The 18,308-nt window shown below is 36.7% G+C and overlaps 1 protein-coding gene across 2 annotated transcripts; it reads left to right on the plus strand.

Annotated features, from left to right (window-relative positions):
- Positions 1–7,419: 7,419 nt before the first annotated feature.
- On the plus strand, positions 7,420–16,560 carry LOC130733552 (SNF2 domain-containing protein CLASSY 2-like). 2 transcript variants are annotated; one of them, XR_009017491.1, is made up of 8 exons: positions 7,420–7,723; positions 8,642–8,719; positions 9,230–9,483; positions 10,724–12,328; positions 12,450–12,596; positions 13,275–15,203; positions 15,451–15,504; positions 16,170–16,560. XR_009017491.1 is itself a non-coding variant. In XM_057585775.1 (7 exons), the coding sequence occupies exons 2-6, from the start codon at positions 8,668–8,670 to the stop codon at positions 15,198–15,200; spliced, it is 3,984 nt and encodes a 1,327-aa protein (XP_057441758.1). In that variant the 5' UTR covers positions 7,420–7,723; positions 8,642–8,667; the 3' UTR covers positions 15,201–15,203; positions 16,170–16,560. The 2 variants fall into 2 exon arrangements, 1 of the variants encoding a protein (XP_057441758.1); XM_057585775.1 differs by lacking the exon at positions 15,451–15,504.
- The last annotated feature ends 1,748 nt before the right edge of the window (positions 16,561–18,308 follow it).

Consider the following 18,308-nt stretch of genomic DNA (forward strand, 5'->3'; position numbering starts at 1 on the left):
TATGTTGCTGGTTTATAGGTAATTATATTTGAATAGCATGATTTTCCCTTTTATACGTGGTAATTGCATGGAGTTAACTCTTTCTATTTGTTATTTGTTGTTTGGGCGCTTAACGCTATTAGGCGATGGAGAGCCTTCCGCTGAAGCTTAGCTGTTCGAGTTGGAGACCGTGACCGTGGGCGGTCGAGTAGAGGTGGATGAAGCAGTTGCTTCTCCTTTTTTTGTGGACTATGTTTGAGTTTCTTTTTCCTTATGAAAACTCTGTTGTTTAAACCTTATTTCGCCACTGTTAAAGTGTGCGTACTTATTTTGGAAACTTGTTCATGATGATTTAAGACACTATTATTATTATGTCAGGAACGGGTTGTTTAATTAAGATTATGATATGTATAAACTGTGTTTAGTTGTTTTGAAAAGGAAAAAAAATATATATCGATTTTTCTTAGGATTATGAAATAGTCCTTAGACTTTATTAGGTTACTAATGTGACTCCTCAGTTGAGAAACCGGGGTGTTACAATTGTGGTATCAAAGCTTTGGTCTAGAAAACCAGAGCTTTTGGGTAGAGTGTCTGCTTAAGATGCTTGAACTCTGAGACCGATTGATGGGGTGTCAATCGGAGGAAGAGTGTGCTTGATTACTGCTTATGTAGATTATTTTTGAAGGTTGTTCGTAAGTGGATAACCTTATGCTAGTTATCGTTAATTATACATCTGATATAAGTATATACATAGTTAGTTATTATTATAGAACTTTGTGTTGTTCTGACCTGAGTTTCTGTTGTGGTCTTTGACTGTTCATGAAAACAGGAACAGGAGGTTTTCACAACTGGACGAGACTCAAGGTTCAGACAGCATGAATCCCATGGAGCAAGCTATTGCTAATCTGACTGCCCTTATGGCACAATAAGTTACTAACACTGCCGCAAGGGAAGAAGCTGAAGCTCAACGTGCTGCTACTGCTGCTTTGGACTAACCAATCCCCTTAGTCCTAGCCGGACCTCCACTTCCTTGGTTAGGCTTGTTCTGACCTTGGAATTTGCCTCTTGCATTATCAATGGCCTCAATCCTCTTGGTCTTCTCTACCAGCACTTGGTAGCGATTCAGTCCTAGCGGTTGCACCGCCCTCTGCAGCTCATAACTCAGCCCATCGATGAAGCGCTCGCACATATAGCCTTCATCTATCTGTCCTCGAAAGTAGCGGAAGTGTTTAGCCAACGACTCCAACTTTGCAGCATACTCAGCCACAGTCATGCCTCCTTGACGGAGTCTCAGAAATTGTGCTTCCTTAGCGGCTCTAGTACTAGCAGGGAAGTACTTGTCCAGGAAAGCTCCCCGGAAGCATTCCCAAGTGATAGCTTGATGGTCGGCTTCCATCATAGCTCTAGCCCCGCACCACCAATACTCAACTTCACCAGCCAGCAGGTAGGTCGCATAATCCACTTTCATTTCTGCAGTGGTACGCAGAAAGGTGAAGATCTTCTCCAACTCCTGGAGCCATAAGTCAGCTTCCTCCGGATCGAAGCCCCCTGAGAACTTCGGCGGATCCTGACGCTTGAAATCGTTCAGACCCCTGGTCTGAGCAGCAGCTTGTTCACGCTCCTCACGCTGAACACGGCGAGCATTTTCTTCAGCATGGTTTTGTGCAGCCACCAAAGCAGCAGTAGCAGCACGTTGAGCTTCAGCTTCTTCCCTTGCGGCAGTGTTAGTAACTTGTTGTGCCATAAGGGCAGTCAGATTAGCAATAGCTTGCTCCATCGGATTCATGCTGTCTGAACCTTGAGTCTCGTCCAGTTGTGGAAACCTCATGTTCCTGTTTTCATGAACAGTCAAAGACGACAACAGAAACTCAGGTCAGAACAACACAAAGTTCTATAATAATAACCAACTATGTATATACTTATATCAGATGTATAATTAACTATAACTAGCATAAATTTATCCACTTACGAACAACCTTCAAAAATAATCTACATAAGCAATAATCAAGCACACTCTTCCTCCGATTGACACCCCATCAATCGGTCTCAGAGTTCAAACATCTTAAGCAGACACTCTACCCAAAAGCTCTGGTTTTCTAGACCAAAGCTCTGATACCACAATTGTAACACCCCGGTTTCTCAACTGAGGAGTCACATTAGTAACCTAACAAAGTGTAAGGACTATTTCATAATCCTAAGAAAACTCGATATATTTTTTTTTCCTTTTCAAAACAACTAAACACAGTTTATACATATCATAATCTTAATTAAACAACTCGTTCCCGACATAATAATAATAGTGTCTTACATCATCATGAATAAGTTTCCAAAATAAGTACGCACACTTTAACAGTGGCGAAATAAGGTTTAAACAACAGAGTTTTCATAAGGAAAAAGAAACTCAAACATAATCCACCAAAAAGGGAGAAGCAACTGCTTCATCCACCTCTACTCGACCGCCCACGGTCACGGTCTCCAACTCGAACTGCTAAGCTTCAGCGGAAGGCTCACCATCGCCTAATAGCGTTAAGCGCCCAAACAACAAATAGCAAATAGAAAGGGTTAACTCCATGCAATTACCACGTATAAAAGGGAAAATCATGCTATTCAAATTTAATTACCTATCATGGTAAATAAACCAGCAACATAACTAAACTCATATATCAACAACTTAACATATAACATCAAATCAGATATCAAAAACCTCAACAATATAATATCAATTCAAATATCGACAACCTAAACAATACAACATCAAATCAGATATCAATAAACCAATAACTAAAATCCAACAACATAGGGTCAGGTGTTAGTTCCCTATAATGCAACTATATGCTTCTACCAAAATGGATCGATCAGCAACGTCTCTCAAGACGGGACAATCACGCGGGACCACACCCACCTCATTACCACTTAACGCCACTCCGGACGGGACAATCGTGTGGGACCACACCCACCTCATCGCCACTTTAGAACATCTCGAAAGATGGGACAATCCCGCGGGACCACACCCACCTCATTGCCACTTTATAACGCCTCGAAAGACGGGACAATCACGTGGGACCATACCCACCTCATCGCCACTTAAGGACCAAAGCCTATATGCCAAGTCAGTCAACAACAATCCCCAATCCAATGATTAATTCGGAGTAACCACATGTTATTCCTATTATCAACGAACATAACTCAATTCAATTGCATACCAACTCAGTTTAATGACAGAAACCAGTAAACGGCCGAAGCCTCTCAGAAAACGGAGACACATGTCTCAATAAGTTTACTCGGCCGAAGCCTTCAGAAAACATTTGGCACAAGCCTCAGAAACAGTCAACATAAGCAAGCATACAACATTGCAAGCATAATAATCATAATCCAATGCCAAGCAATATAAACATCTTCATCTCAAACGCAGGCAGTGCGATAAAAGCATGCAAGACTCAAAGACGCTCTAAAACCGAGTTACCCTTACCTTCGTGAGTAGAAGTTGGGCATGGAAGTTGTGAACCTAGAACAAGGAAACACAATCATCAACACAAGCCTCACTAGAAACAACACTATCTATTAACACTAATCGAAATCGTATAGAAAGCTTTTAAAGCTTCAGAGTTTCTATTTAAGCACAAATTGACAACGGAGACTTCGTTCGCTGAAACGAGCATAACTCGAGCTACAGAACTCGCAATGACACGAAACCGGAGCCAAAAGTTCGACAACGGAAAGAGTTACGCTATAGCTCAGGTCATAGAGACCCAAAAATTATTATTGGACACGGTACCCTAGCAAATAGGTTTCGGCCACTCTCAAAAATAGAGTTTCCGAACTTTTTCTTCGATCTAAATCAATTCCTAGGTATTCCTAGGCGATATCAAGGCCAGGGAAACTCTCAGAAAAATTATCGGGTCGAAAACTGTCGTAGGGGTATTTTGGTCAATATTTTTGGCTCGGAAACTCAAAATCAGAATTTCGAAAAACAAATTAGATGGGGTCGATACCAACGACGATTATGACGACTAATCCTACTAACGCTAAGCTCAGTCGAAATTTTTAAGCCCAAAGGACGGAACTTTAGCCAAAAATGGGTTTTTCAAGCAGAATTGAAACTCGGCGGCCTTTTGGCGACATTCGGCAAAATGTAATCCGCTAGACATGCTCAGGGGCACGTAGAGAATAAGTTTAGACACTAAAATCAAGTTATTTGGACAGTTTTACAAAAAACTCAAAACTTGGAGCACAGAAAGACATAACAAAAAGCGACGGAATTTAAGATCAGAAGAAAGAAATAACATTAGTACCTCGAGGCCTACGCGTAGCAACGAACAGAACGACGATCGGTCAAGAATTGGCAAAAATCACTTTTCCTCCTCTTCTTCTCCAAAGCCACGGCCGTGTGTGTGTTTTGTGATTTTTTTTTCTTTTTTTTTTTGATTTTTTGAAGTCCTATTTATAGGAAATTGAAAACGTGAGAAAATGATTATTTCGCGATTCCGATTTTTCCTACTGATTCCAACGTATTTTAGACACGATATTCTTCCCGCTGAATCTTCTAATTCTTCAAAGAAATATCAGTATGATTTTTGGTTTTCGAGGCTTGTTTTTAATGTTTACCGGCTTAAAATGCACTTTATGGTTTTGACCTCGGATGCAGAAACTTCCTTCTGAAGAAAGATTTGGAACGTCGATTAGAGTGGGCGCACGCGTGTGGAATCTTCGTTTGAAGCTTCGAATAGAAAAAGTCTTCATCAACCGTTTATTCTAGGTTTCTTGAGCTATCAGGGTTTTAGTTTCGGCAAACCTCCGAGAATTAGAATCGGACGTTCGTGCATTCCAGGGTTTCGCATCAAAACGCTTGTCATGGAAGGATTAAGAGAAGTTCTAACATTTCTCTGAAGATTTTTGGAATTAGTTTCCATCGTGTCTTTAAGTGCAAATTAGTCGTTTACTAACGTTTTTGCCCTAAGGCGGAAATGAATGAAACTCGTGTTGTAGCCTATAACGACTATGTTACTATTCTTAGTCATTTCCTGAACTTTCCTCTTCTTAATATTAATCCAAACTTTAAACACGAGTCAAGTTCCTCTCACGCTTACACATAATCCTATGCGTGAGTTGGAAATTATTTATCTATTTAATTCTAAAATCTTGGGTCTTACAATACTACCCCCCAAAAAGAAAGTTTCGTCCTCGAAACTTAAGGCTCAGTGAAGAGTTCCGGATACTGTTCCTTCATCCTCTCTTCTAATTCTCAAGTAGCATCGCCCGTGACTTGGTTCCAAATCACTTTTACCAGAGGAACCTGCTTGTTCCTCAACTGCTTGATCCTACGTTCCTCAATCCTCATTGGTGTCACTTCAAAGGACAAGTTGTCTCTAAGTTGGATGTCATCTTCCTTGATGATGTGAGAGGGATCAGGAATATACTTTCTCAATTGTGACACGTGTAGCACATCATGAATCTTGGAAAGAAAAGCTCAGTGCTTACACCACAAATTTCTATTCATACAAACTATGATGGATCGAATCTCAACTAAATGTTTAAGGAATCAAATTATTTACCATTGTGTGTTTTTTTTTTTTGTGTGTTTTTACACTTTTGTTTGAGTGTATAAGAAAAAGAAAAACACATTCAAAGTGGGAAAAATATGATGAAAAGAAAGTAGATATGGGCCATGTGTCATGTATGTGTATCGAAGTTAGTTCGCAAAAGAATTTAATGAATATGTATAAACAAAGTTTGCGCTAATAGTGCACACAACTATTTAATTCTTAGAACCTATATAGGTCTATTATTTATTTAAAGTGTATTTGTTTTTTGTTACAATTATTTAATGTGTATAAAGCAACTTAAGTTGAAAAATAAGAGAAGCTTTTATTTTGCTCCAGAAGCCGAGAATCTGTGTACCCCACCACTCGACAGCAATTCTGTCCACTCTCGAATCAATACCAGCCTTTTCCTCAACTCATGAATGAAAGTTGTTCTATTACTCTGATTGCTATTTAGCCTGTGTTTGGTTATTTTTTAGATGCAAATGAGCGTTGGCAATATACATTATTAATAGCTATATATACTTATTAAATGAATGAACTTAAAATATATTTTTTTACTTATATATGTGACCGAATGTTGTATTATGTATAGAAACGTGTGTTACCAAACTCATATTAACCATTTATAGAAAAAAAAGATTAATTAAAAATGTTAATCTGATTGAAAACTAATGAGTAATGACAAATATGGTTTTAACAAACTTCTAAACTTTGAACAAATGTAATTTCTAATTTAAGTCTCAAATGATCTTAATGTTAAAAAAAATATGTGTTACTCCCTCCGTTCCAAAATGGTTGTTGTTTAAGGTAATCCACATAGTTTAAGAGCTCATTAATTAATACTTTATCCGTTCCTGATCTTTTGTTGTTTTAACTTTTGGTCTAAATTCCAAAACTTTTGTTATTTTGCAAACTCAATGCATTTTTTCTCAATTTATTCCATGTATACCCTTATTTAATACTATATCTCTCACTTATCACCTCTTATTTTCACCAATCAAAATCATAATAAGTTTTTTAACCAATAACTATCATCTTTTGCTCCTCCTATACTACTTACAAGAATAATTTATGTTTTTTTTTGTTACAAAAATGGTAGAATGAAGAGAAAACACCTCCAGACTACCGGGCAGAGCGCTAGTGGCATGCTGGGGAGGCCCACCAACTGAGATTTTACTGACCTTAGGGGGATTCGAACCCTCGACCTTTGGGAGGTGAGAGCTAAATCCGAAACCTGAAGTCAGTTATGTTATTAATCACTAAATAATGTAATGTATTTATGAATATAATTAATAACACAATTAGACTGATTGATCCAAATTAATTGCAGTGAATCATATTAATAAGTAGTACTTTAAGAAACTTAAGAAAGAAAATTGTAACGGGCATATATGATTTAATATGTTAAACATTAATTTCTATTTTTTTAAAAGAAATTCTATTTTTTTTTTAACTTAAGAAAGTCTATTTTTAAACCTGAACAATTATGATAACCTTAACCATAGAAAATACTATGTATTGAGACAATCATATTTGATCCGAATATGATACTGACGAACATTTAAACTCATTTTAAATTTAAATGTAAATACAACTTCTTTTATAGAGTAGCAAGTTTTCGGTACAATGCATTGTATCTTTACTCCAACGGTTATATATAAAAATACAAATAAAATATAAAAAATTTAAAATTTAATTTTGAAAATTCTTAAAAATTATTTTTATTATTATAGAATTAATTTCATAATAGTTTATTAAAATCTCTCTTTAGCATTGTCAAATGTAATTAATTAATTGTTTTGAAAATTTTGGTTATGTCCCCATCATTTTCTTTACTAATTACCATGTTTTGCTCCATTGATTGATTGATAAAAGTAAGCAAATACCCCAATTTTGGGTACCTGCTACCTACCCTTCTCAAACTCAGACCACTTCACTCCATCATGTAACCGCACGAAGTTCAAGACTTTTATAGATTTCTCTGCCTTTTTTTGTGTGTCAGTGTTGTCTGCTTTTACTTCACACTTTCTCACACTCACTTTTATTTCTTTCATCTTCTCACTCTTCTGCTGTTCTGCTCTCATGCTCAACTACTGCATTTCCAGCAACATTATTACCTCATCTGTTTTTCCCTCACTCATGCTGGAATCTGGATTCTAGAAATTAGATTCTCTCTTGGGACTTGCTTTCTTCTCTCTTTGGTAAGGAATTTCACTCTCACTCTTCTCTGTTTTTCTCTGTTTCTTCCCTGAATAATTCTTAGATGAAACTGCATTTTTAAGTCAATGCAAAATCTGATCATGCAATTGATCAAATCAACCTGGTGAAGACCCATTTCATATATGTAAAAAATAAAGTTTTTTTTATGTTAATTTTTTCTCATGAATTACCAAAGGTTGTTAATTTTGTGGATGCAGCATGTGGGTATAAAAAATATTCCATTTTTTTTTTCTGTTTTTGTCAGCGTATAAACTAAGCTTTGAATCTTCAGAATGTATCTAATTTCTGCTAAGCAACACAATTTTTTGACAAACAAGGATCTATTCTTTTGTTAAAAAGTTAGGTAGGCTTTATTGAGAAAAAAATGGAACAGCTGAAAAGGGTTTGGTTTTGTTTATCTTCTTCTGCTTCTTTTAGCCTCCATGCCTATCCTGGGAAATAAAGGATCAACTTGTAGCATACACAGAGTAAAGTTAATTTTAAGGGCATTTTTTTCCACATATAGGCGTATTTAGAAGTACGGTATTTAAGTCCCACATTGATAGGAAATGAAAAAAAAATAAAACAAAGAATAATAATAAATCCAGATAATAATAATCCGTTAAGATTTTTTCCCAAAAATACTGGCCTGTTGTTGACCCTAGTGATATTTTGTGTTGCTAACCCTGTTGTTGCTACTCTTGCTAACAACACAGTACGAGGTTTAAACCTCATTTTTTGCTTCAATCTTTTGGAGGCAGAACAGAACTCTCGTTTGTGTTTTTGAAAAATATTTATCATGTCATCATCATTTTCATTGCATTTCCTTAGCAAATGATACATAAGGCTGTTTATTGTGACAAAGAAGCTTTGGTAGTAAGTGGAAGTTTGTGAATCTATTCATTGACCTGTTGCTGCAGATGCTCAAATAGTACAACATCTGAAAATGAACAGAAAAAGGAAGCGGGATCCGTTGAAGAATCCATTCAATTCTAACCGTAAGAATTTTCTCTTCTTTTTATCAATTAATCAACATGCAAGACCATGAAAAGAAAGAAAATGAATGAACTGAATAAATCCCAATAATACGTTGATTCTATGAAGCTGAAGCTGAAAGACAATGTCCATGCCTCGGTAAATGCAAAAAGATACTTTAATTCACAGGACAAATTTAATTGATCAATTATTTTCTAATGTAGATACCAACTGCACTCAATTTACATAGAGTGTGTTTGGTTACTAGAGTAAAAACAATTTGGGATGAAAGTATTGGTGTTTGGAAGTCATTTTGGAGAAATGATTTCACACCTAAAATCAATTCTGGTAGAAGAAGCTAGAGATAGTAGCTTCTGCGTTGAACATAATCAATTGTGAAATTTTACAACTGAATTGTTTTGTTTTCTAATGTAGATACCAATTGCATACAGTGTACATAAGCATGCATTCACATTCTTTAGCAAGGATTCTTTTAAGCCTACTGATTTCTTCTAAATAATGTTTCTATACAGCATTTGAAGCAGTTGTTTCTGGCTCATGGCAAGCTGTGGAGTACATGAAAATTGGGTTGGGAACTGCATCCTTGCATTTCATGGACAATCACCATGTGGAGATGATGGACAAAGGCCCTTTAGCAGATGTTCGAGTAAGGTCGAGGAGAGCTACTTTATCAGATTGCTCCAGTTTTTTGCGTCCTGGGATCGACATATGTGTGCTATCAACCCCTCAAAGTAAAAAAGATTCAGATGAACTTAATCTCAAGCCTGTAAGTGTTTCTCTAACTTGTTATCTTTTTCTCTGTGGTTCTTGCATTTTATAAATTGTAACATTTGCAACAGAATCTTAAAGTCTTCTTTTGTTGGAATAGACCTTAAGATAGCCTCACATATGGCCAATGCAATTTACTGATATAATGTCTTGAGGTTACTCCATGAGCTAGACTAAGGACCTGCTTGAGAGAGCTTATTGTAGCTTATCTTATAGCATAAGTGCTTATGCACGTGTTTGGGAGAGCTTGTGAAAACAGCGTATGGTCTACCTTTAAGCTATTGAACTTATTTTCATAAGCTATTCAGATTAGATTATGAATAAGAGCACATGCTTACCTGTAATTTATTTTCAGCTTATTTCAATAAGTTTCTCAAATTAGCTCATGAATAAATGCTTATCTTATAAGAGCTTATTATCATAAGCGCTTAAATAAGTTGTTTAACCAAACGCACCCAAAGCACGATGCGTGGTTCTGTTTGGGTTCTTTGTCAAACTTTGTTCAGTTCTTCATGCTGAACTCTGGGGACTTTTCCATGGCATCAGAATTGCTAAAGCTAGAGAGTTCTCGAGGATCTTAATTTAATCTGATTCTGAGTTAGCAGTCAGATTTATGGATAAAGGCTGTCTGATGTCTCATCCTAGTGCTTCCTTGGTTAGAGATATTCACTGAAGCATATATGCAAATAGGCAAATTCTGGGATAGATGCTTTTGCGAAGAATGGTCTATCCTTGCTCGATCAGAAGAAGATTTATGATGTTCTTCAGTCTTTCTGTTTGTTTCCTTTTATGTTTGACTCTTCTAGTACTTGGTACTTAAGGAGCTAGTGCTCTTATGTTTGCTGGGCTTTTAGCCCCTTATTGAATAAAAAAAAGCATGTTGCGCGGAAAAACTAATGTATTTATGCAGCTTATAAGTTCTAAATCTTCTTTTATTTTGACATTATTTTAATACTTACTTGTTGAAACATGTTGGAAATATACTTTGATTTCAAGATCTCCTTATAAGATATGATATCAAAATTGAGCACATATACATGGTAAATACTTCCAATTTATTAGTATGTGAAATTTCACATGTATGTGAATTTTGTGTCTGTATGCATTCACTTGGTGATCATTATGACTTATCCCCTTTGTTTTTTTCTCATCATTTGGCTTGTGTTGAAGTCCTCTCCTTTAATTTACAGTTGCCAAAATTTGAAGTTTGATTTACAGTTTCTTTTTGTTAATTACAGGTTTGGCTTGATGCTCAAATAAGTTCTATACAGAGAAAGCCCCATGACTCTGAGTGCAAGTGTCAGTTTTATGTCAGATACTATGTTAATCAAGGTTCACTTGGCGCGGAGCTGAGAACTATTCGTAAGGAGACTAAAATGGTTGGACTCAATCAAATCTCCATCCTCCAAAGACTTGAACACAGTCCTTGTGAAAATGTGCACTATCGGTGGGGTTCATCTGAGGACTGCGCTTCAATACCGCACACTAAAATGCTCTTGGGAAAATTTTTAACGGATCTTTCATGGTTAGTTATTGCATCTGTTGTGAGGAAGGTTTCATTCTGTGCTAGATCTGTTGAAAACAAGCTTGTCTATCAAATTCTGGAAAGTGATAATATTAGTACTTCATTGAACACTGAGCCTCATATAAGTGTTCTGAATTTCAAAGTAGACGATGGCGGCGTGGTAGTGTCCGTTGTTTCTCAAGTTACCATAACTAACTCCAAGAGAGCTGAGTCTGACCATGAACATGAACATGAACCCGGTAAAGATAAAGCGGTGTCACCATCTTATAATGTTGATGGCTTACGACGTTCGAAACGCCGGAATGTACAACCTGAGCGTTACCTCGGTTGCAATGTTACACAGATAGATGTTGGTTGTTTTAGAAGCCAGCCACCAGTTAAGTTGCAAACATGGAAAGATGATAAAGATGATGAAATGTCATTGCCATTATCACGCCTGTTTGGTGTGCCGCAAATCTGTCCAGAAGGGGACATGAAATGGGGACAGAGGATTTCGGTCCGTCCAGAAGAGGATGCTAACAGATGTAAAAAGCCCTGGAAATTCAACACGGTGAATAATACCGTCAAGGAGCTTAAAGTGTACAATAGGAGGGCTAAAACCGGCAAGGGGAAGCTAGGTGATGCCAATAAAAATGAACAGCAACCTCAACTTGCTATTGTTCCTCTTCCTGATCAAGATGAACCTATAGCCGTTGATCTTAGTGATCTCAAAGACAAGGTTACTAGAAGTGATGAACATGACTTTGCTGAAATTCCTTCCCAATATCATCATCTGATTAATAGCCCTCGACCAAAGAAAAACAGCCTTCACTTGTTGGCTTCTGAGCCTCAGAATGTGCCTGCAAAGTCAGAATATGCAGAAAAGAGTGAGGATGTTCCTTTGAGGCATCATTATAGTTACAGCACCTCCAAGCTACACAAGAAGAGTTTATGTGATGCGGATGATATAGACCTTGGAACTAAATGGGCAGGAATAAATTCCAGTAAAGGGTCTCAAGCGAGAAAACATCGTCCTACGCATTTAAGAAGTAGAAATCAGGACAGTGAAAGAAGTTATTATAAAGACAGAACCTTAAATGCAGCTGCCTACAAGGACTTGATAAATTCATACTTAAAGAATATGAATACAAGACCAGACGAAGAAGAAACACCTCTTACCGACCAGTGGAAGCAGCATAGCAACACAACAAGCAACTTTGAAGAAGACGAAGCAGCAAAGACATCGCCCGCAGAGGATGCAGAGGAAATATCTGAATTGGATATGTTGTGGAGAGAAATGGAAGTGTCATTGGCATCATGCTATCTTGAGGAGACAGAGGTACAAATATAACCATTTGGCTGTTGTTTTCCCCTCTTTTTCCTTTTTCCTTTTCCTTTTCCTTTTGTTTTTGTTTTTGTTTTTTCTTTCTAAGGCTAATGCAGTTCAATTATTTCATCAGGGTTCAAATGCAACCATTTTGCCTCCTACGGAAGAAAAACCGAAGATAGTTTGCGAGCATGATTTTAGATTGGATGAGCAAATTGGATTGTACTGCCATAGATGTGGCTTTGTGAAAAATGAAATCAGATATATTTTTCCGTCCTTTGTAAGTCAAGTTCAAAACCTGCATAGAAATCTCCTTTTATGTGTGTGCTTTTATGTGGATTTGTATGTCATTCTCTTGTAATCTCGTATTCTGGTTTCTTTACCTTGCATGTAGATGGAATGGTGGATACAGTATGAATTACTCTCTCTGTTTCTATTTATAAGTCACATTTTTAGAAGGATTTACACAAGTTACCTTCAAATATATATGAAGCATTAAATAATTTTTTACCCTTAACATTTAATGCTACAGATCCATTTATCTAACACTTACCAGTAAATTCTTAGTTTTCCAATAGAGGGTACTTTAGGAAAATCCATAATTTTTGATAGACTAGAGACTAACAACTAATCTTAATTCTTAACTAACTTTCTTAATTTGTGTGAGAAGGTAACAGTAATTTATAAATAGGAACAGATGGAGTAAACTGTAGGCCCAATGCATGAGGTTCCTATCTTTGTGCATTAGGATCATATTTCCTGTACTGTACGCAAAATCTATTTATAAATATCAAAGAAAACAAAATGATTTTAGAAGGAACTTGTATGCTATTCCAAAATCTGCCTGTCTGTAAACATGTAGTGCTGAATGTTAAACACATTCCCCAGTTATGGTAGATAATTTGCCTGTTTCCCCGGTCAGTATCTGACTATCTGATAACTTTGTTGGCATTGGCAGGTTGAACATTCTAGGTGGTACCGTGAAGAGAAGCAGCATGCTGCAGAAGATCCAGAGCCCAATGCTGATGAGGATGATGATTTCCAACTTTTCTCCAATCTTGCTTCTTCTGATGAACCTATATCTGAAGAAAATGACAATGTTTGGTCATTGATTCCAGAACTCCGGAAAAAGTTGCATGTCCACCAAAAGAAAGCTTTTGAGTTTCTTTGGCGAAATATTGCAGGGTCTACAAATCCAACAATTATGGAAGAAGCATCTAAAAAAAGAGGTGGTTGTGTGATATCTCATACTCCTGGAGCTGGAAAAACTTTTCTCATTATTGCTTTTCTTGTGAGCTACTTAAAGTTATTCCCAGGGAAGAGACCTCTAGTCCTTGCTCCAAAGACAACACTCTATACTTGGTACAAAGAATTTATCAAGTGGGAGATTCCGTTACCGGTGTATCTGATTCACGGTCGTAGAACCTACCGCGTGTTCAATCAGAAAAAAGATATGGTTTTTCCTGGAATTCCAAAGCCCACAGAGGATGTCAAGCATGTTTTGGATTGTTTGGAGAAGATTCAAAAATGGCATTCCCAACCAAGTGTTCTCATCATGGGTTATACATCATTTTTAACATTGATGCGAGAGGATTCAAAGTTTGCGCACAGAAGGTATATGGCCAAGGTATTGAGGGAAAGTCCTGGGCTCCTGGTACTAGATGAAGGGCACAATCCTAGAAGCACTAAATCAAGGTTGAGAAAATGTTTGATGAAAGTACAGACAGAATTGAGAATATTACTTTCAGGTACATTGTTTCAGAACAATTTTTGTGAATATTTTAACACTCTCTGCTTAGCAAGACCAAAGTTTCCTCAAGAAGTACTGAAAGCATTGGACCGAAAGTACAAGAAAAAAAAGAAATTAGGAACAGAAAAAGCGCGTTATTTAACAGAGTCACGGGCTAGAAAGATATTCCTAGATGAAATTGCTAAGAAGATTGACTCAAATGTTGGTGAGGAGAGGATGCAAGGTCTAAACATGTTGAGAAATGTGACAAATGGTTTCATAGATAATTATGAAGGTGCGAGTTCGGATGGTCTACCCGGTTTACAAATTTACACATTGCTAATGAACACAACTGATGTGCAGCATGAGATTTTGCATACACTACACAAGAAAATGGCTGAGTGCAGCGGATACCCTCTGGAGTTAGAGCTTTTGATAACTCTTGGATCAATCCATCCTTGGTTGATCAAAACAGCTGTCTGTGCTGAAAAGTTCTTTTCTCGGGAGCGATTGCGGGAGCTTGATAAATGCAAGTTTGATTTAAAAATAGGGTCAAAGGTGAAATTTGTTTTGAGCCTTATTTACCGCGTTGTCAAGACAGAGAAGGTTCTTATCTTTTGCCACAACATTGCACCTGTGAAATTGTTCATAGAATATTTTGAGAAGTACTTTGGATGGCAAAAGGGCCGTGAAGTTTTGGCACTAACCGGGGAGCTTGAGCTCTTTGAAAGAGGTAGAATAATGGATAAGTTTGAGGAGCCTGGTGGAGCATCAAAGATACTCCTTGCTTCAATTACAGCTTGTGCTGAAGGCATTAGTTTGACAGCGGCTTCACGCGTGATTATGTTGGACTCGGAGTGGAATCCGTCGAAAACAAAGCAGGCTATTGCGCGCGCCTTTCGTCCGGGCCAGCAGAAAGTGGTGTATGTGTATCAACTCTTGGTGACAGGCTCATTGGAGGAAGATAAGTACCGAAGAACCACTTGGAAAGAGTGGGTTTCAAGCATGATTTTCAGTGAGGCCTTTGTGGAGGACCCTTCTAAGTGGCAAGCTCAGAAGATTGAAGATGAGACACTGAGGGAAATGGTTGGAGAGGACCGGTCTAAATCATTCCATATGATAATGAAGACCGAGAAAACTACAACAAACAAATGAAAGGTAAATACTCTTTTTCCTCTAACTATGAAGCATCATTTTCTGTCTTTCATTCTCCATGAATAAATGCATTGTTTATTAAGTATCTTGCATATGCTTTTCTGCATGTACATTCATTGTTGTTAGCAGGAGCATGCATCTGTGTTGAGTGTGGACACTTTCATACTTGCCCAATGTTTAATTGTATTGTCCTCCCGTTCTTGTAGTTATCTATTCATATTTCTAATCCAATTTGCTTTTCACTCTTCAGTCACAAATAAAAAGGCTACTCTAATCTTGGAATAGAAGTGATTCCTAAAAAAGGGTAAGTGTGTGTTTGAATGATGAAATTTATATTCGGATATCGCAGAAGCTACTCTCTCTCTCGTTTCTAGTAGATTTGATTTTGGGGCCGAAATCAATTATCCAAAATGACTCCCCAACATCTATATCAAGCATGTTTGGAAATCCTTCTACAATTGATTCTTTAGCCAAAAACTAATTTTGGGGAGAAGTTTCATTGTAGTTTTTGAGTAATTGGTTCAGAGAAAAAAAGCTGATCCAACCATGTTAATTGTCATATAGAATTGATTTTACTCTCAGTATTGATTATGAACTCCCCCAAAATGTAACCAAAAACACTGTAAGTCCTTTTCCTTGTCACTTTCAGTTTTGTATTGCTTTTGCATCTAACCATTGTTGTGACTTTGAAGGAATAATGGAATTTTTTAAGCAAAGGGTTTTAATTTTTTCAATTAATCTGTATCTAATTGTGAACATAAGCGCTTGCTTGGAGGATAAGTTATCTGTTGGCAAGTTTGATTGTAAACTTAATGAGAAGGCCAAAATATACATAAAGACACTAAGGAAAAAAATTATGAAGTTATTAAGACAAAGCCCCTTTTGCTTGTTGAATTTGATTTCACTGGAAATATGTTTGGATTGATATGATTCTAAGTTTCTAACAGCACCTTTTTTCACATTTTCAAGGACCAGCCGAGGCTAAACATTGCCGCAAGAGCATCACTAAGGGAACCAAGCCTGCTATTAGCATGTTTGGAAATCCTTCTACAATTGATTCTAAAGTCAAAATTAATTATGGGGAGAAGCTTCTATGAGTAGTTTTTGTGTCTAGTTTCTGTGTGATAGTTCTGTTTATTTCCTACTTAACAAGCTAGTGGACTTATTTATGTAGACTCTAGTTTTTGCAATTGTGGAACACTTTCGATGTTTGTGTTTCAATTAGGTACTCTGGATGTTCACCTTGGTTAGGTAGTTAGCATGGTGAAGGATCAAAATTCTAACATCATGGTCACCCCTGGTCCTAAACATCGGGCTGGTGCTAATTGAGTTAATAAAAACTATTGGCAAGTTCTCAATATTTTTCAAACTCCTCCTCTTTGATAGAGGCAAGACTTCACTCCATCCCTTTGAAACTTGAATATTATAGCTGCACATTACTAATATCTGTAGCTTCATTAGAGGTTTGATTTCACAATTTGCACCAAATCCTAGACATATTTATTTAGTTTGGGTGAGTCCAACTACATTCACCTGTATACAAAATTGGAGTTTCAACTTAATTTACAATCTCCTTGAAAGGCATGAGTTTATTTTTCTTTATCTTTGAGTATATAAAAGATAAAAGTAAATTGGCATTCGGTTTAACATTTATTTTCTTGAACTTTAAAGTATCCTATGTGTTATGTTTGGATTTCCATTGAAATCAACATGGATCCATGTTGAGTCAATGGGTAAAAATCTTATTTCTCTGATTTACATTAAACTCAACAGGACAAATTCTAGTTTCTCTGTTGATGCTTTGTGATATGTGAAACTACATTTGTGTTGTTTCTAACGTCAAAACAAACATGTATTGTATGTTTAGTTTCACATTGGTGTCAGCGCAAACCTGATTTCACATATCTCAAGGTTACGTAGAAGTTGGAATTTACCACATTGAATTTAACGTGAACGGGAGAAGTAAGATTTTGTCACGTTAACTTCAACGTATATCCACTTTGAGTGCAACGGAATTTCATATACACACTTAAATGTATGTTAGGAGGATTTGATTACTCGAATAAAAGATCCAATTTAGAGTGTAAATGAAGTTATCACCACCATTGGTTGAGGAATCAATCAGTTGCTATTGGACTTCTATCCTTACTCTACTTCGTCAAAGAGGAGAGCCAGTGAAACTGGTGTTGAGTTTGACTAGGTAAGCAGATTCATGCTTGAGATCTTGGATCGAGAGTTCAATAACTACCCCTAGCCTTAGGGAAGCAATCTCTCTCTATCCTCCAAGACATCTCTCATGTCGTGCCATGGCAGCGAAACCTTTCGCCTGGCGAAAGCGGTAATCTCTTTCTCATTCTCGGTTTTTTAAGCTGTTAGACCAGCTTAGGAATAAAACATCATGATTTGTCATTAATGTGCAAGTATATAATCTTAATTAACAGTTATGATAACTTAATTACTTTACCTTCGTAGCTCCCTCATTTTAGAAGAGTCAACTCCTATTTGAAGAGAGAAGTGATTTTGTATAATTTCAACTTAAAATTAAACATGCTCACTACTGTAAAACAGTTCACCATTTACACCAAAGGTTTGAAAATTGGTAGGAGCAAATTATGACTGAAGGGAAATATTTATTCAAACACATGTTGATGATATTTTATACACTACTGTATTATTTTCTCTTCTATAATGTTTAAAGAGAATACCTACTAACCAATACTACATTACTACTTGTAATTAAATACTCATCAATCTGGACATTTTAACATAAGAAAGGCTCTTGTTATCCTATATATTGAAAGCATCTTCTTGTACACGATAAGGCTCTTGCTATCCTATTAGAAGATCTCGTGAGTAGCTAGACTACAAAGATTTATGCGTGCTACTAGTCAGATATAAACAAAGCATAGGACTTGGCTTCTCAATATTTAAGTTTTAGACCCTTCTAAACAAGTTCAAGTGGCTAATTTTAAATAAAGGACTGGACCATTGAATCTTGGAGATCAAAAAAGAAAAGGGGCATTCAATTCTATTCTAACCACTTTTAATTATTTTATTTCCAACCCTTTTCTCTACTCTCCACGAGATTAATTGCTATTTATTATTAGA

The sequence above is a fragment of the Lotus japonicus genome, chromosome 1 (genome assembly GCF_012489685.1).
Source record: "Lotus japonicus ecotype B-129 chromosome 1, LjGifu_v1.2".
Classification (NCBI taxonomy): domain Eukaryota; kingdom Viridiplantae; phylum Streptophyta; class Magnoliopsida; order Fabales; family Fabaceae; genus Lotus; species Lotus japonicus.

Excerpts from the sequence above, each read along its gene's own strand:
- LOC130733552 (XM_057585775.1), top strand. The coding sequence starts at position 8,668 with ATGAACAGAAAAAGGAAGCGGGATCCGTTGAAGAATCCATTCAATTCT. Across the intron at positions 9,484-10,723 it reads ATGAACTTAATCTCAAGCCT|GTTTGGCTTGATGCTCAAAT; the intron begins GTAAGTGTTTCT and ends TGTTAATTACAG. Across the intron at positions 12,329-12,449 it reads GCTATCTTGAGGAGACAGAG|GGTTCAAATGCAACCATTTT; the intron begins GTACAAATATAA and ends TTATTTCATCAG.